Below are 24,709 nucleotides of genomic sequence, written 5' to 3' on the forward strand. Positions count from 1 at the left end.
AGGTTAAGAAAGGGGGGTAGGGTTTTTTTAATTATATATATAATTTGTGCGGGTAGGGGCGGGTCCCTGGCTTCTTTCAAATGGTCCCCCCCGCAACCCGCACCGCACCGTGTGGGGGGCCCAAAAACAGGCCCGTGGCCCGCACCATGGGTGCGGGTTTCCTGCTATATGGGGCGGGGCGGGGCGGAGCGGAGCGGGTGTTGCGGTTTGGGGCGGATATTGCAGTTTTTTACTCACTTCTAATAGCAACTCTGTTGTAGATGCTCTTATTAGATTAAGAGTGGCTTGCAGCTACTTCCATGGAACTAAGGGGAAGTAGGGGGAGACTCCTTCTATGAGAATTAGATCTTTACCTCCTTCACCAGGGGATCCACCTTCCCTTTCAATTCGGTCCACCGTTTCCAACTCCTTTTTGCAGCTTTTTTTTTTTTTTGAAAAATATACATATCCCTCTCAAACTACCACTCAATTGTCAATGTACTTGCCAAACTACCAATTGTGTCAATGCTCCCCCTCAAACTACCAAAAAATGTCAATGTCCCCCCTAAAACCAACAAAAAGACAAAAGTGACCCTAATTTTTTTTTTAATAAGACAAAAATGTCCTTATAAATTAAAAAAAAAACTAAAACTAAAACTAAAAAATTAAAAAAATTAAAAATTATTGAAAAAAAAAATTAAAAAAATTAAAAAAAAAAAGGAAAAAAGAACGATTTTTTTTTTTTAAAAAAAAAATTAAACGAAAAAAAAACTGAAAATTATAAAAACTATTTAAAAAAATCGAAAAATAAAAAATAAAAACCATTTTTTATTAATTTTTGTTTTTTTAAAAAAAGTCAAAAGTAAAAATAACTGGAAATTTTTTTTAAAAAAATAAAATGAAATGAAACCAAACAAAAAAAAAACAGTTTTTAATTTTTTTTGGAATAAATTTTTGTTATTTTATATTTTTTTAATATTTTTTTTTAGTTTTTTTTTAAATAATTTTATGAAGGGTATTTTTGTCATTAGGGGACATTGACAATTTTTTGGTAGTTTAGGAGAAGAGATTGACACAATTGGTAGTTTGAGGAGTACATTGACAATGAGGCGGTAGTTTAAAGGAGTTATGTGTATTTTTATTTTTTTTTTCTTTTTCTTTTTTTCGTTAATTTTTTTGGACATGAATGAAATTTTAAAAAACTTCAAATATGATGGGACAATTTTGATATGATCGTCATTACATATGGCATTATCACGTGTAAAATTGGATACTTGGTAGACTTCTCGTTAAAAAATGGATGAACGCAATATTTTAGGAATCTCGAGAATTGTTTGCCGATGAAACCAACTGCACACTAATTGTTTAGACTTTATATTATTTGTTTGGAATAACTTCTCAAAAGGCTATCAAATTATACGTTGTTTTGAAATAAAGTATTGAACTAGCAAATGTCTCAAATTAAAGTATCAAAGTTTCCAAACGTCTCACTTAAAGATATTTCGTTAAGATTTAACATCAAATCTTAACGGCGTACCCAAAATACCCCTACTTTTTTTAGGAAAAAAAAATGCTAAAATCTAAGTGATGGTCAAAATTTAACAAAATTTACAAAAATACCCATGCGCGAATCTTTAAAAAAATTAAAAATAAACACAAAGGTATTTTGAAAACTGTTGCAAAATTTAACAACAAATTCTAACGGAGTGCCCTTAAGTGGAACGTTTTGAAACTTGAATACCCCAATTTGAGACGTTTGCTAGTTTAGTATCATTATCTCAAAATGGCCCATAATTCGATACCTTTTTGTGAAGTTATCCAATTTGTTTGCAATGAAGTGGAGGGAACCACGTGCTTTTGCTGAGAATTAAATTTCCTTTGGAGAGGTAAAAGCCAAATTTCACCATAAATTTGGTGTATGAACAACCAAACCACCAGTTAAAACAAGAGTAACATGCCCAACTGGAAGTCTGGAGATAAGCGGGCTTTTACAATCAAATAAGTTAAACAGACTGCATTTTGTTATAGCATGGCATTTCAATTTTTCATGTCAACTTCCTCATAAGGAGAAACAACCGCTGTTCAAGCTCAAATCCAGCACAATGGGAAGGATCCCCTTTCAGCATCATCTGAAGTCCACCAAACGAAACATATATCTCCCTGAAACCAAAAACGAAATCCGTAAAAAGAAAAACTGGATTAGTTGATGAATGATGATCATCTATTAATTGATGCATTGTAAAGGGACAAATTCTGCAAATATATCATGGAGAATACATGGATCTGGACCATTCATCTTGTTTGATACCCACATGAGCATATGTACAGACAGTCCAGATCACAAGCAGTCCATGACAATTGCAGGGAATATGACTCCTGCATGCTTAAACTAGAAAATTGAGCAAATCAACCACAACAGTAATTAAACACTTTTCTGTTCTCTAATCATGAAAAAAAAAAAAAAAAAAAAAAACATAGATATGGAGACTTCAAACAGTGTTAGAGAAGCGTGTATACATACACTTTGACCCCAGATCCCGAACCTCCATCTGAAGTTTTAGCCTGAGTTTCATCTAAAATCTTATATAGTTTCCCATGCATGATGTATTCAAACTTGTCAGCAAGTGACTGCCGCCCACCCTGAAAAGGAGTAAAATTCAGAAAGGCAACACTGCTTGTAATAACATGAAGACCATTGAACACCAGAACAGCAAGAGTCCAAAACGAAAGTCGGAAAGCATGCAATACACAACATCCCAAGATGTGAAAGATTTAATGAACATGGAAAATAGCACTGATCTTAATCAAATGTCAAGAAAACATGCAAATGCCATAATATTGTCAGGTTTTATCCACTACCATGATACCATTATCATTATTACAGTGGACAATCATGCAAATATTGGCCATTCAACAAAGAGTCAAATGCAAGGCTCAAGAAATATAAAATATTTTTCAAAGTTGAAGCAACCAGCTACAGTAATGGAGTTGATAGAACTAGAAGCTGATATTCCTGAGATGGAACAATATATACTAAATTAGTAAGTTGTCCTCAGGAATAGCATATACGTTTACTGAGGACAACAGAAACTGGTGTTATGGTCCTATAAAATTTTTGAAAAGTTACATTGGAGTGCAAAACAAGTGGCTTTGTAGGCAATATTTATCACAAAATGGCACATTCTAAAAGTCATATGCAAGGATTGTCCTACTTTCACTTTCTATCAAAAGAACTAATTAGATCAGCATCGTCCCAAATCACATTAAAGGCATGCTCAGTGATGTGATGTTCAAAAATTAGAGTTCAATTTCTATGAAATAAACAGAAAGTTTTTATAAGGGGATAAGAGAACTGGTAAAAGCTAAAAAATGGCCCACAGAGTTGAAGAGACCAGCTTCATGCTGGTAAGGTCTGACAGTGGTGACAGCAGAAAAAGCTCTGAAAGCTTTTTAAGGATGAAACATGCTGTCTGCTATATTCAGACCCAAAACACTAAATTAAGATATCAAAGTCAGTCTATGTCCTCTACTCATCATGTCTTGCCAATCACTCCCTATTCTTCATTAAGCTACTTCTGGAATCGAATGAAGTTTCAAATTTTTTTATTTATTTATAAGTAATTGCATTTCTATAAAACCAAAGGGTGCACCCAAGTATACAGAAGACGTATACAAAAGAAACACCTAACCAGAAAAAGATAAAAAGAAACTAGAAATATGAAAAGAAACATAGGCAGCCATCCAATGGAAAAGGGAGTTAAAAAAGAAGGTTGTAATATCACAACCTTAGTTAAACTAACCTAATTATATGGATCACATGTGATTAATATAATTAATATATTTAAATTTATGTAGTTTATGTAATTTATAATGTTAGGAATAAAAATAAAAATAAAAAATCAAGCATTTTTAAGTGCATATTTGGCCGCATGCATGGTTTTCACAACAAATTTATGATATACATTTTTTATTCAATTAGGCAACATTCTAGCATGCTTATTTTCATAAAACAAAGTTCAAAAATAGTTTTAGCTCAATGGGTCAAATATCATTAAACATGACAATTAATTTTACCAAGTTTTGTTAATATTTGAAATTTTCTTAAAACTTAATGAATTCGGTTTAAATTGCATATGTGCATGATATTGCATGAAAATCCTATTTTCAACACTTTACTAGCCTCAAAATGAATTTTTAGCATAGTAATATTAAATATTTTAAATGCTATTTTAAAGCTTTGTGCCTCCATATATACTTCCCCTAATACCATTCGGCTACTCCTTAGACTTGAGAAAACTCAACTTCTCTTCAATTTTCTCTCATCACACGAACAAGGAGGAGGTTGACAAGCAACTTCTCATCAAGTTTTTCAATCCCAAAGAGAGTTTTCAACATCCTTTGATTTCAATTCAATGTTCTATGCATGATTATGATTTAGCTTTTGGTGTTCACTTCAAAATATGTCAAATTGATCTCGAGGCTTCTTTTTGAATTCATAAACCATGTCTTTTGAATATAAATTCTATGTAAACAACTTATCTCATGCATGATACATCATATATTATGATGATTTATCAAAATATTAGAACCATACAACATAGTGTTCAAAGTTGTCACGTGTCAATTTTCATGAAGCATGAAACTTGGGTTTTGATAAATCGTAGTAAATCATGCAGTTGTGTTTGTTTTCAATTAGGATTCAGGAACTCATGATTTCTACGATGGTAGAAATTCAGAGAATGGCAGCAAACCTTGAGATCTATACAGGGAATAATTCAGAGGGAATATGCTTTCCTCATTTGTTTTTATATTAGCAAAAACAGGCCTGCTTGAGCTTTGTTTTGGCCGGAGAAAGGAAAGAAAGTTTTAAAATCTTGGATTAAGGTGGCAGGTCTTTACAAAAACTATGAACAAAATGTAGATCAAAATGAATTCCTCCACCACCTTATGCCATTCAATCACTTAGAGAACTCATAGGCAATAACTCTTCCTGGATGATCTTTTAGACCCTGTTGCTTACTGGAAACTCAAAGAGAAAAAGACTACTTTTCGTTCTGCTGAACTTGCATATATAAGATGCATCACATTTGGACAGATTATTAGTGTCATCTGCAAGGTACAACATAATAAGGATTCAGATAGATGTTAAGTTAGAGAGTTAGCTACCGTCAGAGAGGTTTGGTAAAGGAACCTCCATTGAATATAAATCCTAGCCTCTCCCTTGCTATTTTGCAAACGTTTGTACAATCATTCAGCTAAGATCCCCTCTAGATATCTAAATTTTCTTCAGAGGGTTTGGAAACATTTAGTGGCTATCTCAGACAACTCATTCAAAGGAGGCTTTGGCCTCTGTCAAAGCATCAATGAGTTAAAGGTAAAGAAAGTTTACTTATTTCAAAAAAAAAAAAAAAAAAAAAAAAAAAAAAAAAGAAGAAGAAGAAGGTAAACAAAAGATTAGCATGGCCTTAGTGTTCCTCAAAGTGCCAATTTCAAAATAGAGAAACCATCACTTGAAAATTGCATATAGAAGATTAAACTTGAATCACTTAGGTCTACTGATGATGGACTTGATAATTCCAGACAATTGAGGCTCATATAAACAGTACTCTTTAATTTTCAGGAGAAAAATACAAACTAAATAGGAACGATTTTGTGATTCATACTTTGCTCACCATTGGCAGCCCAAACCCAAAGAAAAAGGCCTTATATACAAAAAGAGAATAAGATTACCTCCAAACTTAGAGTGGTAGATAATGCCATCAAGAATCTCTCTTCTTTATCAATAGGATAAATTTCCGTATTCACATCTAGTTGCATAAACATGCCACACTTCTCACTTCGTGCTTCAATTCGAGTAACTACAGAAACATTAAAAATGTCAAACTTAAAATGGACACAGAAAAATAAATTTTTTCTCCTTTTGGATAAAGAGTAGCGATCAAGTATAATTAAGAAAAGTCAAAAGTTAATGATGTGTCTATCTAGCTTTAACAACGAGGAGTGCGTAAATATTCATGTAGAATCTTCAATCTTGTATGAAAACTGTAAGGATAGTAACATACTGGTTTGAAAAGTAACCATACCACAGAATAACAAAACATATACAACATTCTATTTTTATAAGGCTGATCTGTCACAACCCAAAAAGCTTGACGATAGCACGAGCCCTTTAATCTTTGCAAAATGCAAACTCCACCAGTGAAACTTAGTTTGGCAGCCCTTTCTAACAAAGACACATTATCCACACTGCCGAAAGAACCTTCTTATCAAATGAACATTTTTTTCCATATTTAGTGACATTAGACCTTTTTATAGTTATGCCTTAGATGATTCTCAGCGTACACTCTTCCCCCTCAGTAACCGCTTCAACTCATGCAGCTAATTTCATTCACAGTAACACACTTCCCCGTCTTAACTACCACCTTTTTACAGAAACTACAGCTTTATTTACCATGCAGTGACCTGGGACATATGATTATTACTCAAAGCCTCTCTAGCTATATAATTTGATGGAAACTAATTTTCTTTTACTTGATAATTTGACTCATGCACCTTGCAGGATTAGAACCCATCACCCCAATCTAAGGGGGATGGAAGTGCCATTTGGGATACAGCACACAGGCAATGGACACTGATTTAAGTTGAAATGCCCATTTCATAATTGGGGGTTATTAACCTAAGCAAATGCAGGTTTCCACGTTGACTTTGATAAGGAGAAACAGTGAAACACACAGACTCAAAAACATATATATATATATAAATCAGTCCAGCCCAACGCTTCAACTCCCATGCATTTTGCATCACTGAGAAAAACCAAACCAACTGACATTTGATACACTCAGATAGAGAAAAGCAATTTGATAACAAAACAAAAAACAAAAAAACTGTTACTTCCCTTTATTTGGTGGGTATTGCAAATTTTTTCAGTGCCATTAATACAAAAGATATTGCAATCGTATTTAAACTCACAGCAAAATCAATAAACAAAAATAACCAAGAACTAACTACATATTCTAGTGAACATGCGCCAAGATTCCATAAGCATACCTTTATCAAACTTTTTACCATCTGGATTCACACGTTCCACCCTAAAAATATCATCAAAAAGGAGCTCACCCATGTTTGTCAACAGCAAATGCACACCTGCATAAATAAAAAAAAAATTAAAATAAATGACCACGACATGACAAGGGTTATATATTACCTCGCAAAATGAAAGTTTGGTGTCTTTATATAACACTCTATATAGCATGATTGAAAGCGCTTTTATAAGATTTTATTAATACAGATAAACCATTACATTAAGCCAAAAAAGATTATTGTTTCGTGGTTATGCCCTCGAAACATAGCTGCCCCGTCTTTAGTGCAATGAAAAAATTCCTCTATTAATTGGTACTATATCATATTTGCAAGTCTTATCAACAGGTTTCAAGAGAGAGACCTTGTTTCGTTTGAAAGCTGGGGCTTCAATGGTAGAGCAAGCTCGAGTCAGTGATCAGGGTGTTACTCCTGCTTGGCTGCTTCGGTCAAGGTATATTAGGGCTAACTGAAGAGGAATACTTGGGCCCAATGGGCCGGGCTTCTCAGGCTAAGTTTAACAAGAATAGTAGGGTTTAACAAGTCTTATCCTTACAACCAAACATGATGTAATCCTGTCTTGAATAAGAATAGGTCTAGTCACCAACCTGGACACACAACCCTTGCAGCCAAACAGCCTTCTTCTTCTTCCTACAACTCACGCACGGCTCACCGCTTCGCGCCGCCTCGCAGGGCCACCTCTTCACACGTCTAGACACCACGCACGGTTACCTTCTCCATGCACGGCGTACGAACCACCCGAGCAACCCACAACACACGGACACCGTACAGCACAGCCCAAGCCGCACGGCACAGTCCTGAGCATAACTATCTTATTCAAAAGGTAGGTGTTGCGTACTTGTGTTTGATTTGTATTTGTTTAATTTTTAGTTTTCTTTTTTCTAATTTTTAATTTTTTTCAAAAAAAAAAATATTTTTATTTTTGTGAATAATATTTTTGTCATTAGAAGACATTGACAATTTTTGGCCATTTGCAATCAATAATTTTGGAGAATATTAACAATGAATGATAGTTTGATAGGCTGACAGCGTTACGTGTACTTTTTCATATATTTTTTTTCAACATAGAAGGACATGAATTAGGTGTTTTTTCCGTGGCATACCCCTTTTTCAAATGGGTAAATAATTTTTCTATATCACATTATCTTAAATCAAGACACACCCATAAAAAATGATTTTTTCACATCATATTACTCTACATCAATCATACACCAAGACACATAAGGTGTGGGACCTATGCATGTAGGTCTCATATATGTGGGTCATATATACATGGGAAAATGATAAATGTACATCACATGTACAACACCCCTCTCACATGGGGTAGGCCCCACAGTGTGTGGGGCCTACCCCATGTGAGAGGGGTGTTGTACACTTGTTGTACATGTGATGTACGGCAATCACCTCTCTATTACATGGGTCTCACACCCGATGTGTCTTGGTGTAAAATTGATATAGGAATAATACATCTCGAGTCCCATATATATGTATCTTAGTGTAAGATTGATGTAAAGTAATGTGATGTAAGAATAGAGTAATGTTTCTTACACAACTCTCTCACAACTTTTGCACAACTCTAACTACTTTTTGTTATGATTAACCATTGGATTTGTTTTTCAACATGTGGGTCCTAAATATTCAATGGCTGATTTTAAAAGAAAGTTGTTAAAGTTGTGTAAAAGTTGTACAAAAATTATGTAAGAAACATTACTCGTAAGAATAACACACCCATTTCAAAGTAACACAATTTATGATGTATCACAAACTTCCTATTGAAGCAATATTTTCCAAGCTACTAACAAATTGCAATTTATCCCAAATGACAAAAATAGTTTTAATTAAAAGATAAAAATAAATTGTGACAGACCACAGCAGCTCCCGTCACAATACTGACCCACAACTCTTTTTTTTTTTCCCCCGAATTTATAGGAATATTTTTGTTTTATTAGAGACTTTTTAAATGCATTTTTGTTGTATTTCGGGACAAAATGGATTCATTGCAAATTTTTTTGTAATATGGAAGGAGATCGATGAAATCGATAGTTTGGGGGGTGTTAATTTGATAGAGATGTATACTTTTCTCTTTTTCCTTTTTTTTATTAGTCTAAAAATAATAAAAGTACACATAACTCCAACAATTTGAAATGTCTTCCCCAAATTTTTAATTCAAGCAATGCCCTCCCCTCAGTAATGATATGAACTATTTTGTTGTCATATTTTTATCCACTTAAAATTGATGTGATTTTTAAAATTATCATTTGATCAAAATTCAATAGTATTTCATTGATTTTAATGATCTGTTTGTTTCGGCGTAAAATGATTTTCTGGAAAATGATTTCGGTATTTTTCAGTGTTTGGTAGGGGCGAAAATAATGGTCAATCGAAAAATGATTTCCGTTTGACAAAAAATACTATATAAATTTCGAAAAATGATTTATGCTTTTTAAAAGCGTAAATTATTTTCCGTAGATAGTAGACGCAGTCGACTCTCTTTTAAACAACGCAATCGACCTTTACGTTCAAGCAGTTTACTATCGCCGGATTCCAACAAGCCAGATTCCGACACTAGTCAGTGCCGAAATCCGACAAATTATGCTAGAATCCGGCGACGTCCGGCAACCGTTGTCGGATTCCGGCCATGTTTACCGGAATTTGTATGAAAAATATTTTTATATTAATATTTTTAATTTTGTGAATCAAATTTAATTTTTTTAAATTAATATGATTAAATTAAAATATAAAAAATATTTGTAATTTTCCGTACACGCCAAACACTGAAAAATGATTTCGATGAAAATTATTTTTATGAAAAATGATTCCCTGAAAATATTTTACGACGGAAATCATTTTACACCGAAAACAAAATGAGCATAAAAGTTACTTTCAACAAATAGTTCCTATCATTACTCTCTCCCCCCCCCCCCCCCCCCCAAAAAAAAAAAAAAAAAAAATCAAGGAATTGCAATGTACCCACTTTGTCCCATAAAAATTTAAGTTACATGGGGTTCTCTTACTCCCGGTGGTTTTATCCATCATACTTAGGCCACATCATTCTCTGGTTAGACTGGTTGTATTCTTACTTGATTTCTTTATGGTGCAGTGAAGTGCAAGTTGTTTGTCTAGTTTTTGGTGTTCCGATTAAGTTGTCATTGGTTAGAGAAATGTTGACATTCCAACATTTTTTTTCTTTCTATAATTTGGTTCAAACCTGATGTGTCATAATCCTATGAGATTGTGACACGTTTCTCAAAATAATATGTCTCATGGAATTGTGACACATCAGGTTATAATTAAATTCTATAAAAAATTATTTTGATGTCTAGCATTCCTCCTTTGGTTATGTTTTTTGTTATTGTTATTGTTTGTAGTTATTTTTCTTGTACTTATAAAAAGTAATTGAAGGTTAAAAAAAGAAAAAAAAACAAGCTTTAGACAATATATATATAGTAATAATAATGTTATACACTAAACGTTTATCTTATTATATTTACGTGGTAGAGTCTAGTAGTCGTTTTTTTTTTTTTTAAAAAAAAGAAGAAAAAACAAGGGATGAGCTAGTAACTACTATACCTGCCGCATAGTAAAATATAATATTTGTGTGGTATGTAGCGAGTAATATTAGAAATTACATTTCTAGTTCATAATATTCCACAATACTAACGTAACAGTTCCAACTAAACATTTGATCAATCACTATAAAAAAAATTAATAAATCAAAAAATTGGTTAAAACTATAATGTCACCATTGTGAAATAATTAGGAGATAAAATATGGTATATAACATTACTTTACTCGGCATATATCATTTATTTATTAATAATTGAGTAATGTTATATACCACATGTTTATTTTACTCTGCAAACGTGACACTGCCAATAACTTTTAATATATATATATATATACACACACACACACACAACAACAACAACAAGATGGGACAAAACTATGATTTTTATTGTTTATTTGCTCACGTAGTTTCAACATTTTTCTTTAATGTTCCGTTTGTTTAGGCGTAAAATGTTTCATAGAAATTGTTTTCGGCATTTTTCAGTGTTTGGTGGGGGCGAAAATAATAGTTATCGAAAATCATTTTCAGTTTGACCGTAAAAGCCTATTTAATTTTTAGAAAACGATGAAAACCGTAAATTATTTTCTGGATTTAAACTCTTCATTATTGTATGCACGTTTGTGGGAATCTGCCAATGTTAGGCATTGGAGTTTGTTAATAGCCTAACTCTACCGTCGAAGATTCTTAAATTTTGGTATCCGATTGCTAGATTCCGACAAACCAAATTCCAGCCAAACTGGCCGGAATGTATAATTTTTTGCCGAATTTCGGCCGTACTTGTCAGATTCCAACTAACCAAAATTTGGTTCGTCGAAATCCGGTGATAGCGCAGGTTGCCGTTGATGATTTTTTCGTATAAACCAAATATCAAAAAATATTTTTTTAAAATAATTTCGTTAAAAAAATTTTACGGCAAAAAAATTTCATGCCTAAACAAAAAGAGCATAAAATTCTCTGGATTCCCTTGAGGAGTAATTAGATCAAGAATAATCAATTTAACCCCCCAAAAAGAAAGAGCCTTTTGGCATTCCTCGACGTTATTAGCGTGAGGTGAGACTACCGCTCACCGCCTTAAAAATCATTCAGAGTCGCCATTACAACTACTTTAATTGAACTACAGCTTAATGGAATTTGGGAAAAAGGTGACATCATCCTTTCGCTGCGGCAGCAACCGGCGTTAAAGCGATTGTTCTCTTTTCTCCGCCAAAGCTCCCTCCCTAGTCCCTCCAATTCTTGACCCAAACGAATCGTTTTGATGCGAAGAACCTTACTAAAATCTAAAAGCTCCCACTTGAACCCTCCCTTTCAGTTGTTCAGTCGGTAATTTTCTCGAGCAACTTCACCACGCCACTGCCCTCCCTGAATTTCATTCTCTCGGAGTCAAAAACCATGTTGCGGAGGTGCGTATGGGCATTCTTAATATCATCTTTCACATGTTTATCTCTCATTGCAATTTGAAATGAATTTTGTGAGTTATTCTCGCTCTATCAGGTTTGCTTAGCACTCTCAAGTCCCAATTTGTTCACAATTTCCACCTTTTTTTGACATGAGAGCGGTCAATTTCTTTCAGTGACTATTATCTGAATGCGATTTCTGAGCCTAATGCCTAGTCGCCTGGATTTGCAGGTCAGTTCTGGAAATTTCATCTCGCCGTGCCCTTAGAAGGATCCCGGGGCAGATTACTACTCAGGCACGTAAAAAATTATTTTTCTGTGAAAATCCAACTTGTTTCTAATGGAGTACATTCTTTTCAACAGCAATGTTTTGTAAATCATTGAACAACAACTTACAGCTACAGTAACATAAAATCAAGGAGATTTTAGGACTGATAGGAGTATTTTGTAAATATTAGAGTTTGTCGTATGTGAATACGCGTATTTTGTATGCACTGTTTATGCGTAGTTTGTATTTTATTCACAAGCACTAGGTATTGCTACTAATCTTAATTATGATGCATGGAGAAAACTTCACTGTTATTCTTGTTGTGTGAGTGCAATTGTGGTTAGAGCGAGGGGATTTTAAGGTCCGACAAGTAAAACAACAATTTTTTCTCCGTGTCGGGACCGGAATGTAATTATGTAATTTATGCTTTATGTGGGTATTGCATTGTTGATTTGGTGAAGCTCCTTGCCGATGCTCGCAGCTATAACTCACTGTCTTTTTGTTCTTATTTTCGGGGCACACTTGCAACAGATACCTGCATTTCTTTCTTCACGAAAGGAATTCTCAACTGCATCTAAGCAAAACAAGCCATCACAACCTGGCTCCGCAGGCAAGCCACCTGAGTCTGGGGGTGCACTGCCGAAAGTTATCATTGGAAGTGTTGGCGTTGGTGCTGCTTTCTTTGCAGCTTATCAAACCGGCTATTTAGACCAATTACTTGGTAAACAGCAGCAAAGTTCATTGAAGACAGCCAAGATTGGTGTTGAGAATAGAGATGCAAAGGATATCCAACATTCAGTAGAGCAATTAGTTTCTGGTGGAGCCAAAGAGCCTAACAAATTAGATATCGAGCATCCACGACCTCAATCAGTTTCACATGAAAATGAAGAGCCTAACAAGGTAAGTTCCGCTGCTGAGCATGCCGAGCAGAAGGTTGAAGCTCATTTAGATCTTCCTCATCTTGAACCTTTGAGTGAAAGACAAGGTGAAGACCAGTCACAGGTGCAAGATAAATCTGAAACGACGCCTGCTGAGGGTTTTATCCCTGCCCAGGAGAAAGACTTGCCAGAATATTCTCAAATAAGTGTGGAATCTAACGATCAAGGTACAGATTCTGGAATTTCACCCAAAGGGAGTCTTGACATAAAAAGCTCAGAGGAAGACGCTAGTAAGACACAGAATGAAATTCACACTGCACCTGTATCTACCCAGGTTGGTGCTGTTCTCGAAGAAAGTGATATGAAAACTTTGCCACCCGAGTATCTTAGCACAGAAAAAAGACCAGAGGTACTCTGCTTGTCTCTGCTCAATGCACTGCATATATCTTGACAGCAATCGCTAATTACAATGCCAATTATTATGTGCTCCCTATAGAATGTTTCCAGTCATTGTAGTTACTGTCGAAAGTGGATTGGTGTAACTTTGACTCAGTTTTAGAATGTTAAAACTTTTTTTTTTTTTCCTTTTCTCCTGCTTGTATACCTGCTCTTTTTGGAAACATCCTATTCCCCTCTTCCAGCCAGGAAAAAGAGAGGGGTACAAGAAAAAGGTGTTTTCAAGGCTTAGTGGAAGTATTTATGCTACTGCTATAGCATTTTACTAAACAGTGCATCTCTCAGTTACCTGGTCATGTCAAAGCTTCATATGGAGGTCTTTTTTTTGGCCTAAACACATTGGTTAAAACAGTTCAGGACGTTATATTGTTTAAGTATTCCTCCAATAAACAATTGAGTAAAAATTGTAGTGGCAATAACACTACTAGCAGCTGTGATAGATGATGACGATGATTCTTATTTTTTAAATTATGTTGTGACTAGGAATTCAGTTCTACAATTTCGTTTTTTCTTTTGTTCCATATAAATTAAGAGTTCTTTTTATTTTTATTTTTTGTCTATACTCATGTTTTTTATACATAACTGGAAATTCATTTTTCTTCTTCTATTTTTAGCAAGTAAAGATCAATTGCTTAGGTTTCATTAAAATTGTTTCTGTTGCAGGATGCATCAGGTAATGGTTTAGAATCACCCAATTCTCTCCTTGAGGCATATAGTTTAAGGGATCAAACTGAAGACAGCACTGCAACTTCTTTAAAAAGTCAGGAAAATAATGAATACAATCATCTTCCCAAAGAAAAAGAGGTTGTTATCAGTGTTAACTTTTCACTTGTCCAATCATATTCTTATGGTAAAGCTGAAAAAGAATGTCCAATTATCTATAAAGATTAACATTTGGTTCTTTGGGACAATAGGCTCTAATTAGTGCGATTGGGGAGTTGAGCGATGGTTACATATCCAAGGATGGAAAGTTGGTGCTTGATTTCTTACAAGCCATTCACGCTGCTGAAGAAAGGCAAGCTGAGTTAGATGCTCGTGTTTTTGCTGAAGAAAAGAGATTATTAAAGGTTTGGACTATTGCATAACTACTATTATAAGCATGATTTACAGTTTTGGATTCATATGTGATTACCAGCTTGGTGCAATAAGCTTTGTACCATGTTTTATTTGATCTTTCTTCATACTTTAGGAGAAATATGAAAAGGAATTGAAGGATGCAGCGGCTAGGGAACTCATGCGAGCAGAGGAGGTGGCAATGTTGGATAAGGTTGTAGGGGTTTCAACCTTTTGTTTTTCATTTTACTTCTAATATGTTATCTTGTTGTGGTTGCAGTATAGTTTTAGGGGCCTTGATGGAAGGAATATGGATAGGAATAGTGATGCAGCAAATTTGGAATGGGAAAGACTTCCCCAGCCCATTAAAAAGAAAGAAAAAAGAAACCTCTTTGCAAACCTGCTACAGTCACAAAACAGAGTTGGACTGTTGGGACGAATAATGAAGTTAGGCTGGTTGGAGCCCTCTATCGCATAAAAATTAAAAAAAAAAAAAAAAAAGGGAACAATTTTTGAACTATTTGGCTCGTGAAAAGTTAAGATATTTGAAAACTTTGACTTACTAAATTATTCACTTCTACTACACTATACAGGATAACAGGAGTATACCCATTTCTTGGCATCCATGTTTTAAACAGCACATGAACATGTCTGGCCTACTTATAGCGAGACTTTAGAGCCTCTTGTTCCTCTCAGTGTAGGATTGTTATAGAACTTTATAATGTGCAGAAAAGAAATGTGATTTAGATGGAGAAAAATGACATCACTTTAAGTGTGTCGTCCCCTTCTCCTTTCATGGTTTCTGCCTATCCTTAAAACATTTCCTTTTATCAACTAATCATAATTACAATTGGCCTTAAAGTAAAGATGGATTTTATAATTCTTTTCTGCTGATAAACACACGCACACATTTACATGCACACATATGTTATAACTAACGCCAAGCGCCTTCCCCTACCCTCCCCCATCCAGTTGGTACTGCTTTTCTAGCTATTTCAGTACATATGATCAGCTCTTGACTAATGCAAATTTTAAATTTTTCCCATTTTTCAGGAATTAAAGAGAGAAAGGGCCAAAGCAGCTCTTGCTCTCAAGTCGCTCCAGGAAAAATTGGAAGAGAAACTAAAGATGGAACTTGAACAGAAGGTGTGCTTTTAGATTTATTCTGTCAAAATATAAATAGATATTTCAGCATCTGATAATTAGTGAATTCAATTTTCTTATTCTTAATATATGCAGGAAAATGAAGCAGAACTAAAGTTGGAAAAACTTGAGGAATTCACAAAAGCAGAACTTGCTGCCGCAATTGCAAGTGAGAAGGCCACCCAGCTTGAGAAAATGGCGGAAGCAAATCTTAATGTAAGATATTCGCTGAAGTCTCATAGGATAGATACAGCTGCATGTTAAGCTAGAGTACTAAATTGTGGTGCATATTTCAATTCTTTAATAAGGCAAGATTGTATTAAAAATCTGATGCAATTTTTGATTGTTAGGGATACTATCAGGGAAAAAAAAGTTTTTTAGGGATACTTCAGGAAATATATGGATGCTTTGTAGTGATGCTAGTAATAGTTGCTTGATAAAGGATTGCACACAAAAATTCAGTCTGCATAAGAAATCTTGTAAAAGAGACTAGTTTTGAAGATAAAATCATCTGCTATGGAATGTATACAGGTATTCAAAGTGACACCTAGCATATATAAATGATTTTAACTTCTCAGTACAGTGTCAAATATTACCGGCAATTAGTCATTAACAGTGGGACAGCATGAAGCACCTATAAGGATATAAGATATGGGTATGATTTGATACGGATATTGTGGTATGCCAATTCTGGAAAATTTAGGATATGATATGGTAAGGACATGATAATTAATCAATGTATAATCAAATATATATAGAGGATAATTTTTAGTTTAAAAGATGAAATATGAACTCAAAGGCATAAATAGGCACAAATAATAAAACTAATCATGAAGTTATAAATAAAAATTGAATATGTAAACCATGATTTGTATTTTACATTTGTTGAAATTTGGGATTTGAAGATTTAAAACTTCCTAAAACAATGAACCTTGTGTTTACGTTTAAAACTCCATTTTTATTTAGAGGTAAAAAAAATTTTATGAAAAGGAACGAGCACACGGGGTGTACAATATATCTTCCGATATATAAACTGCCATTTGTTCTTAAGAAATTTCAAAAAATTTCCCCAAATGTACCCATACCATATCCTTGCATATCCGTGTCATTTCCTACTGCATTTTGTTCTTAAGAAATTTCAAAAAATTTCCCCAAATGTCCATACCATATCCTTGCATAACCGTGTCATTTCCTACTGCATTTTCGAGGGAAAGTAATGATTTACGCATACATATCCTATAAGTATCTTGTGTTATCCATATAAGATACATATCAGTATGTTGAAGTATTTGTGCTTCAATAGACTTTTTGACACAGACACTGGCTGACAACTTGATAGCAATATTAACAAATATATACCATATAGGAATTTTGTGGTAGGTTGATGTTACAATATTAAACATTAAGTAATGACTAGAATGTAGAAATATCAAGAAAAAAGAAGAAGAAGGGTTCTTATGCAGCCACAATAGGGGGCTGTGGGATGCATTTCCGTGGCTTCAGATTCTCTGGAGATCAGAAAAGACAACCAACATCCTAGTTTGTCTAGATTACTAAGGTAACATATCTTCTGTATATCTACAGTAGTGATTTAGAAAAAGAGGGATATGCAGATCTAAAGTAACACGAGAAACACCTTCAGAGAAATTATATAAAACTAGATAATCTACTAAAAAAGAAACATTAAAGGAAGTCAGACTGGCATTGAAAATAAATTGGTCCATGGTCCACTTATTGGTTTGTCGGAACCATCAAGGTGTTTAAAATTAACATAGAAGTCTGATAAATTCTATTTATCAGACCGAATGTCTTGATTCTAAGAGTACTGTGAAGCTCCAACGGTTTCATTTGGACTTCAGAGTCAGGAACATCAACTAAAGCATAGAAGGAGATGCAACTGGTTATGGTTCTATAGCTTGGCTAAACTTAACCCTTACTTAAATAGGTTTAGTTTATGTTATACATGTTGTTCTCATGATCAATTTTTTTTTGCATATTGGATGTATTAATATGTTTTTAGCCATTTGGCTCCCTGAGTTCTATAATTAACAAAAGTTAATCTAGTTTTCTCTTTTGTAGATAAATGCCTTGTGCATGGCATTCTATGCACGATCTGAAGAAGCTCGTCAGAGTCACTTTGCTCACAAGCTTGCTTTGGTAAAATTTCCGTTTTCGTTTATGGTGCTGCTTATTTTCTTCTTCATCTTTTTCTTTTTTCCTTAAAGTATTCCTGATATCATTCTATTAAGGAAAAGTTGCCTCATTTTATTATTAGATAACTTCATCATTTATATGTTTTAACCCTGCAAAATTAACGCCCTAACAAATTATTTGTATTTGGGTCTTGCAGGGAGCAGTTGCACTAGACGATGCACTTTCAAAAGGACTACCAATTGAGACAGAAATTGATGCTTTGCGTTCTTATCTTGATGGCATTGATAAAGACTCGGTTTTAGATTTGGTCCTATCATCACTTCCTGAAGAAACACGGAAAAATGGCATAGATACTCTATTGCAATTGAATCAAAAGGCAAGTTATTTGTATGTCCTATTAAAAACATAATGGTAGTGGATGTTGTTTCTCCTATTATTAACCGAAAAATATTTCTTAATGCTGTCTATTGTTATCTTTTTATAACCAAAAAATCGTTCCTTCAACAACACTTCTAATACCAAAGATAAGTTGCAGTCCTTTCTTCTGATAGGAGTGCAATAAGCTGGTTACAGAAGATTTGATTACACCTTTATTTCATTAGTTATGTGTGGCTATGTAATATTTTCAGTTCGTATTGACCTGCACTTGTTGTCTGCTAATGTTTTGTCCAAGAAGATTTAAATAATTTTATCAAGGCAGGCTTAAAATATTTAAACATCTGTTTTTCTTGCAATTGATAGTTGTTTTGTCATGCTAACTTGTTGCACTATACTCTGGAAACCTTGTTACTCTCCTCCCCCCCCCCCCCCCCCCCCCCCCCTCCTCGTCAAACTTAACTCAAGTGTTGTTACCACTCTGTCTGTCTGTGTCTCATGTGTTCTTTTTTCTGATTGTGAACAGTATAGAAATGCATTTAAGTTTTCAAACTTGTGATTGACAACTAGTTTAGCATAAATATTCATACTCCATTCCGTTGCTTGATTGGTTACTGTTGTTGATTGATTTGTGTTAGGCTTCAGTTTTAAATGTGATTACTGATTGCCAACACATCTGTGTATTTGGTCCATCAATGGTCGAGTTGAAAACCTTGGTGCTAAAATGGACTATCATAGGATAAGTTTCAATTGTTTGTTGTTTGAAGTAACAAATAAGCAGAATGATTTACTATTCAATATGATGAGATAGCTTCTTTTTTTAATTATAACTTTCTAGTTGTGGTGATTGAACATTTTTTATATATATATTTTTTCTAGTCTAGAATATCTATAGTTGCCAACTTTTAGGCTGTTTTAGTAGTTTCGCTGTTTTTAGAATTGAATGATAGGAATTTCACTTGATGCACAAATTGGCATGTTTATGGCAGCAAGTTTTCTCATGACTCCTTTGTTGCTGAACTTCTTGATGCAGCCCAAACATGTGTTCTCTCTCTCTCTCTCTCCCTCTCTCTCACACGCACGCACACGCGCATACACGCGCACACACACACGCGTGTTTTGTATTGCTATGAGTGTCTCGGTAGTTATATTTTATAGAAGTTATCTAGAAAAGGAAACACAATGGTTAAAAACAAAAATCCTTAAGATTTATAGCTGAACGTATTTTCTATTTATTGCTTCCTTAGCGATTGCACGAGGCATACTGGTTAAGGTGACTAGTTGCTCTAAGTTTGTAGAAAATAGATGTCTTTTTATTTTTTCCTTCAAGACTCTATCACTGGACAACTGTCTTTGACTTAAATATTTATAGCTTTTATGTTTTTTTTGATCTTTTTGCTTCTTCTAACTAAGTGCATCTCTTGTATACTTTTTGTGTACTTGAATTGCGTCTTTTGCACTTTTTAGTAAATTGTGATTGCTTATCAAAAAAACAAGTAATGTAAGTAACTCTTAGTGATGGATCAAGTTGAATGCTTCGAGTTTTTGGTAAAAAGTGATTCATGTTGATATGTGAATACAGATGCCTAACAGGTCTAGTGTTCCTTCCGTTCTCACAATCATAAAAAGTTCCAAGTGCTACCAATTCCAAATGTTTAAAACCAATTTCCTTTTTTTAATTTCTTTATGACCTCCATGCTTCCTCCAGTTTGATGCCTTGAAAGGCTCACTACGACACTTCAGCCTAATCCCACCAGGAGGTGGCGGCATCTTGGCACATTCGGTAGCACATATCGTGTCTTGGTTAAAGGTATGCAGATGAGGCCTACTCTCCATATAAATGCACACATAACACACTTACCGAAAAGTTCTGACTTTGCCTTTTGGCTTTTGTTTAGGTTAAGGAAATTGATCAGTCTGGTGATGGGATCGAATCTATCATCATGAAAGTTGAGTGCTATTTGGCTGATGGAAAACTTGCCGAAGCAGCAGATGCTCTTGAAGAAGGTGTTAGAGGCACCCAAGCTGCAGAAATAGTTGGTGATTGGCTGAGGCAAGTGAGAAACAGAGCTATTACGGAGCAAGCTCTAACTCTGCTTCAATCTTATGCTACTGCTATCAGCCTTACTTAGATCCTTGAATTTAGATTACCAAATGATTCATTTCTTTTGTAGTTTAGTTTACAAATATAGCCTGGTTTTTCAGACCATTACCCACAGGAACAACAAGATAACCCTTCCCCTTGGGGCTTGAGCAGCACAAGTTCACGGCAGTTTTGTATGTAATTGCAATGTCTTTTTCCTGATTGTGTCAGGTTATCTACACCCGCCGAATAAGTTTTGTTTTTATGCCTAAAACAATCCTGTATTCCTTTTCCTGACTCTGTCAGATTGTCTCTTTGAAAGGTGAATAATCTTAAAAATGCATTTGACTTGAGAATATATGTATTCTAAAGATGGATGACAATTTAATAAATTGGGTTTTTGAAAAAAAAAAAATTATTCTAACTCATCAGTCCAGAGAGAGAAAAACTTGGTTCAAAAAAGATATTGCCAATCAACTAGAACATTTGAAAATTATGAAAAATATACTCTAAACGTTTCTGTTCTCAAGCCAGAAAAATGACTTTGTACAAGTATTTGGTGGGCAAGGGGATACTAACGACTTTGCCTATGAAAGCAGAAGTGACGTCGTTGCATTTGTTTTATTAAATTGGAAAGGAAATCAAAGGAAAACTATTGCGTCGTCTCTGAATTGGGTCCAAAATATATATATATATATATATATATATATATATATATATATATATATATATATATATATATATATATATATATATATTTATTTATTTTACTCTCTGAATTTAACCAACTGGGACTGGCATTCGGGTTTGACTTTTTAAGACTGTCATTGTATGAGACTTGGGGTTCATGGTAATTCGATAAGAATTTAAAAAAAAATTAAATCTACGAACTTCGAACACAAAGGACATGAAATATTGAAAATTGTGCATTTTGTTCATCAAATATAATTTTGTATATTACAAAAAAATTTCGATTCAAACTCTTACTAACTACGTCAAAAATGGTAATCAATAGAAGTTCGAAATCAGGTTTAGAAAGTTCGATCAACTTACGAGCAACATCGATAGAACTTGTGATTTTCTAATGAAGGGCTATTTTGTATTTGTTTTAAGGTTGTAGTCCTACTTCTATTTAAGTTCGATAAAACGGCCTAACCGATTATTAGTTGTTTTTTTTAAAAAAAAAAAAAAAAAATTGATAAAGAGTTATAAGTTATAATGCTTGTAGATTTCACTTTTCACTGCGCCACACTGCTCGGTCAAGTCGGACCGTTCGCGGGAAGCCTCCAATTTTAGGATGGAGGGCTTGAGCCGAAGAGGCTTGAAACATGATCTTTTGATAGATCGAAGTTTGTCGTAACATATAGCAATTAATCAGCTATCATACGGTGGACAAATCCAGCAAACAAAATATTCTCCTCATATGGGCCATGGATTCATGGTTACAACTATCAATGGATGGCGACAAGTTGCCAACCATTGGATGGGTGTTTTTGGGGAACTTTCAATATCAAAGACTATATATACTAATTAATACCACCTAAAACAGTCGTAATTAATTAAATCAAAAAAGTAGGCAAAATGAATTTCCACCACATAATAGCTGCTGAAAATTGCACATGAAGAAACATATATAGCTCTAACTACCAGCAAAAATGATTGCATGTTGTTTATCATTTGACAAGAAAAAATGATGTGATTCCAGTCTTCATCAGTTATCATATTTTTGTATGAGTTCACAGTCTCAATCACTTGTGTTGAGAAATCAACTTCCACATGAATTATTGTATACCATACTTTATTTTTTATTTTTTTAATGGACGAACAAGGGCCCTGCCCACACAGAGAGTTGCAACTAATGGAAGCTCTTATTATTTTTTTTTTAATTTAATTACTGGTATTCTGTCCTAATCATCCCCTCAAGTCCCACATCAAAAACTTATAGACAATAGGATTAATTACTAAAAAAAAATTGTTCATAATTTGGCTTTGAAAATGGTAGAAAATGACGGTTTTTGAGACATATAGTTAATAAGGCTTGTTTGGATACAAATGAAAAACAAATTCTACTTGCTACAGTATTCTGGTTTTTTTTTTTTTTTTTTTTTTTTTTTTTTTTTTTTTTTTATAAATCCGAATATATAATACAACCCACATTTAACTTGAATACAATCCTTATTCTAATCCGGATTCACTCCGAATTTCAAGCAAGTTTTTGAATTCCAATGCACATTTTTTATAACTCTAATCATTCTACACAACTTTTCATACCTCCAATCATTTTCAATCATAGTTTTCCGTTAAAAAAAAAAATACTCTCATACAACTATCATCCAAACATGGTTTGATCGATCATTCAAACATCTTTTTTTGCCTCAGAATTCACGCACTAAGTAATAGTCGAATTCAAATTTCAAAAACTCGAACACTCAAACGTGCCAAATTGTTTAAAGAAGTACCTATTGCAACGTTAAGAGAACTTAATAGCTACGACAATGAAAATAACACTAATAATAACGGACCAAACTTGTTCTATTCTATTTTGGTAATCCTACTGTTCAATGAGATTTGTATTTATAATCTTAATTAATAGAAATATTTCAATGTCTAAACTTCATCACTAAACTAATAAAAAATTTCCACTTTTGTCAATAATGTAGTTTCGTCATTATGTCACTGATTTAGCGAAAACAACACTATTAAGCAGTAATGAATTATATTATTTATTTATCTTTATTAGGTGTATCTCACTGTCTCTAGGAACTGTTTGTCTTTTTTATCAATAGAAAATTGCATATATATTCTTCAGCCAACTAAGAGAGGAGGAGAGAAACACATGGGCAGATTCTAAGGTTAGTTGGCTTGGCTCAGCTTTATTTCTAAGAATTGAGCCCACAATGATCCTTTGCTTCCAAAACTCCAAACGGGATACGGTCGGGTAATGTTAGAAGTTTCTCTTATGTTATTTTTGTGTCATTTAAAAAATGATATTGTTTTTTAAAATTATTATTGAGCTTATAATTGATCACTACTGAATTTTGATTAAATGGTAATTTTAAATGCCACATCATTTTTAGAGGGACATAAAAGTGACACATGAGTGAGAAACTTCTAGAATTACTCGAACAAAGTCACATAGAAAAGTAGAAAATTTCATATATTCCTTTTGTTTTTCTTTGCTACATGTTACTTCTGATGACACAAATTTTGACATTACCCACCAAATCGACACAAATTTAACACGAAGGTGGCATATGAGGATTGAGAGATTTGACATTTTTTATTAAATGAGTTAGGATATGGTTGGCCTATATAGTGTTTACACTTATATCTCGACAGACCTGAATCCGACGAGCGATATTTATGACTGTCAATTTTTTATACGACATAAGAACCCGACACAAATTAACAAATTAAAGTTGATGGGGTTGACTTGTTTAATTAAAATGGTCGAATTATAATTAACTTATATAGTATTATATATATTCTTTGATAATACCCAAACCTGATGACGACAAATTGCCACCCTTACTCTTCATATATTGCGCAGTTTCAAACAAATTATGACTTTATATGGATAGAAACTTAAAAAAGAAAGCATTTAATCTTGCTTTTATTTTGATTGAGTTGAAAGAATTTATTTTAATTAGTTTATTAAATTGACATGTGTTTAAGAAATAAGATGAACTTTTAAAAAGAACGGGAGAATTACATTCATTTTGAATATATCAATTTAATAACTTGAATTAGGGAAAATCTTTAAATCCAATTCAGATAAAAACTTTTTTCCTTTTGCAAGTACCAGCAACACCAACTCGATTTATTTTTCTTATTAGTAAGTGTAGTGTGTACTATAATTTTTTTTTATTTAACAAAAAGCAAACATAAAACTTATTTTTCATCAGTCAAAATATTTTCTTATAGAAATATTGTAATTTAATGATTTTAATTTTTATAAGAAGAAGATTTTAGGTTTAATCTATAATATATATACGATTAAGATTTTCTATAATTGAAAAAAAGAAAAGAAAAGCAAAACTGGTCATACATTTTATTAGAATTTTTTATTTTTTATTTTTTTAAAGTAGATTCACCTTATAACGTTCTATATAAAAAAGACTATTAAAATTAAAACAGAGAGGTAAATGAACACGTAAAATAATTTATCATTTAAATTACATTTAAATAGTAATTACTTTTTTTTTCTTATGAAGTACCAACTTTTGCACAAAACCCTCACAAACTACCAACTCGATTAAA

At 33.5% G+C, this 24,709-nt stretch overlaps 2 protein-coding genes across 5 annotated transcripts; one reads left to right on the forward strand and one right to left on the reverse strand.

The window, feature by feature from the left end:
• Window positions 1–1,868: 1,868 nt before the first annotated feature.
• On the reverse strand, window positions 1,869–7,901 carry LOC133856631 (DNA-directed RNA polymerases II, IV and V subunit 8B-like). 3 transcript variants are annotated; one of them, XM_062291689.1, is made up of 6 exons: window positions 7,665–7,901; window positions 7,421–7,525; window positions 7,027–7,122; window positions 5,710–5,837; window positions 2,501–2,619; window positions 1,869–2,139 (listed from the first exon to the last, which is right to left on the reverse strand). In XM_062291689.1, exons 3-6 carry the CDS (start codon window positions 7,097–7,099, stop codon window positions 2,025–2,027), a joined length of 435 nt encoding a protein of 144 aa, XP_062147673.1. In that variant the 5' UTR covers window positions 7,100–7,122; window positions 7,421–7,525; window positions 7,665–7,901; the 3' UTR covers window positions 1,869–2,024. The 3 variants fall into 3 exon arrangements, with proteins under 3 accessions (XP_062147673.1, XP_062147674.1, XP_062147675.1); XM_062291690.1 differs by having other exon boundaries at window positions 7,421–7,567; window positions 7,665–7,900; XM_062291691.1 differs by lacking the exon at window positions 7,421–7,525.
• A 3,793-nt stretch (window positions 7,902–11,694) lies between these two features.
• On the forward strand, window positions 11,695–20,807 carry LOC133857800 (MICOS complex subunit MIC60, mitochondrial). 2 transcript variants are annotated; one of them, XM_062293147.1, is made up of 12 exons: window positions 11,695–12,045; window positions 12,272–12,335; window positions 12,839–13,594; window positions 14,305–14,445; window positions 14,556–14,708; window positions 14,831–14,908; window positions 15,748–15,840; window positions 15,934–16,053; window positions 17,917–17,994; window positions 18,188–18,367; window positions 20,075–20,176; window positions 20,265–20,807. In XM_062293147.1, exons 1-12 carry the CDS (start codon window positions 12,035–12,037, stop codon window positions 20,496–20,498), a joined length of 2,010 nt encoding a protein of 669 aa, XP_062149131.1. In that variant the 5' UTR covers window positions 11,695–12,034; the 3' UTR covers window positions 20,499–20,807. The 2 variants fall into 2 exon arrangements, with proteins under 2 accessions (XP_062149131.1, XP_062149130.1); XM_062293146.1 differs by lacking the exon at window positions 11,695–12,045 and adding an exon at window positions 12,072–12,136.
• The last annotated feature ends 3,902 nt before the right edge of the window (window positions 20,808–24,709 follow it).

This window comes from Alnus glutinosa, chromosome 14, assembly GCF_958979055.1.
Source record: "Alnus glutinosa chromosome 14, dhAlnGlut1.1, whole genome shotgun sequence".
Classification (NCBI taxonomy): Eukaryota; Viridiplantae; Streptophyta; class Magnoliopsida; order Fagales; family Betulaceae; genus Alnus; species Alnus glutinosa.

Coding starts and splice junctions, on each gene's coding strand:
- LOC133856631 (XM_062291691.1), bottom strand. CDS start 7,099: ATGGGTGAGCTCCTTTTTGATGATATTTTTAGGGTGGAACGTGTGAAT. Junction 2,620..5,709: donor CTACCACTCTAAGTTTGGAG/GTAATCTTATTC, acceptor ACTCCTTTTCAG/GGTGGGCGGCAGTCACTTGC. Junction 2,140..2,500: donor TCGGGATCTGGGGTCAAAGT/GTATGTATACAC, acceptor TTTTGGTTTCAG/GGAGATATATGTTTCGTTTG.
- LOC133857800 (XM_062293146.1), top strand. CDS start 12,105: ATGAATTTTGTGAGTTATTCTCGCTCTATCAG. Junction 14,446..14,555: donor ATCTTCCCAAAGAAAAAGAG/GTTGTTATCAGT, acceptor TTGGGACAATAG/GCTCTAATTAGTGCGATTGG. Junction 14,909..15,747: donor AGGTGGCAATGTTGGATAAG/GTTGTAGGGGTT, acceptor CCCATTTTTCAG/GAATTAAAGAGAGAAAGGGC.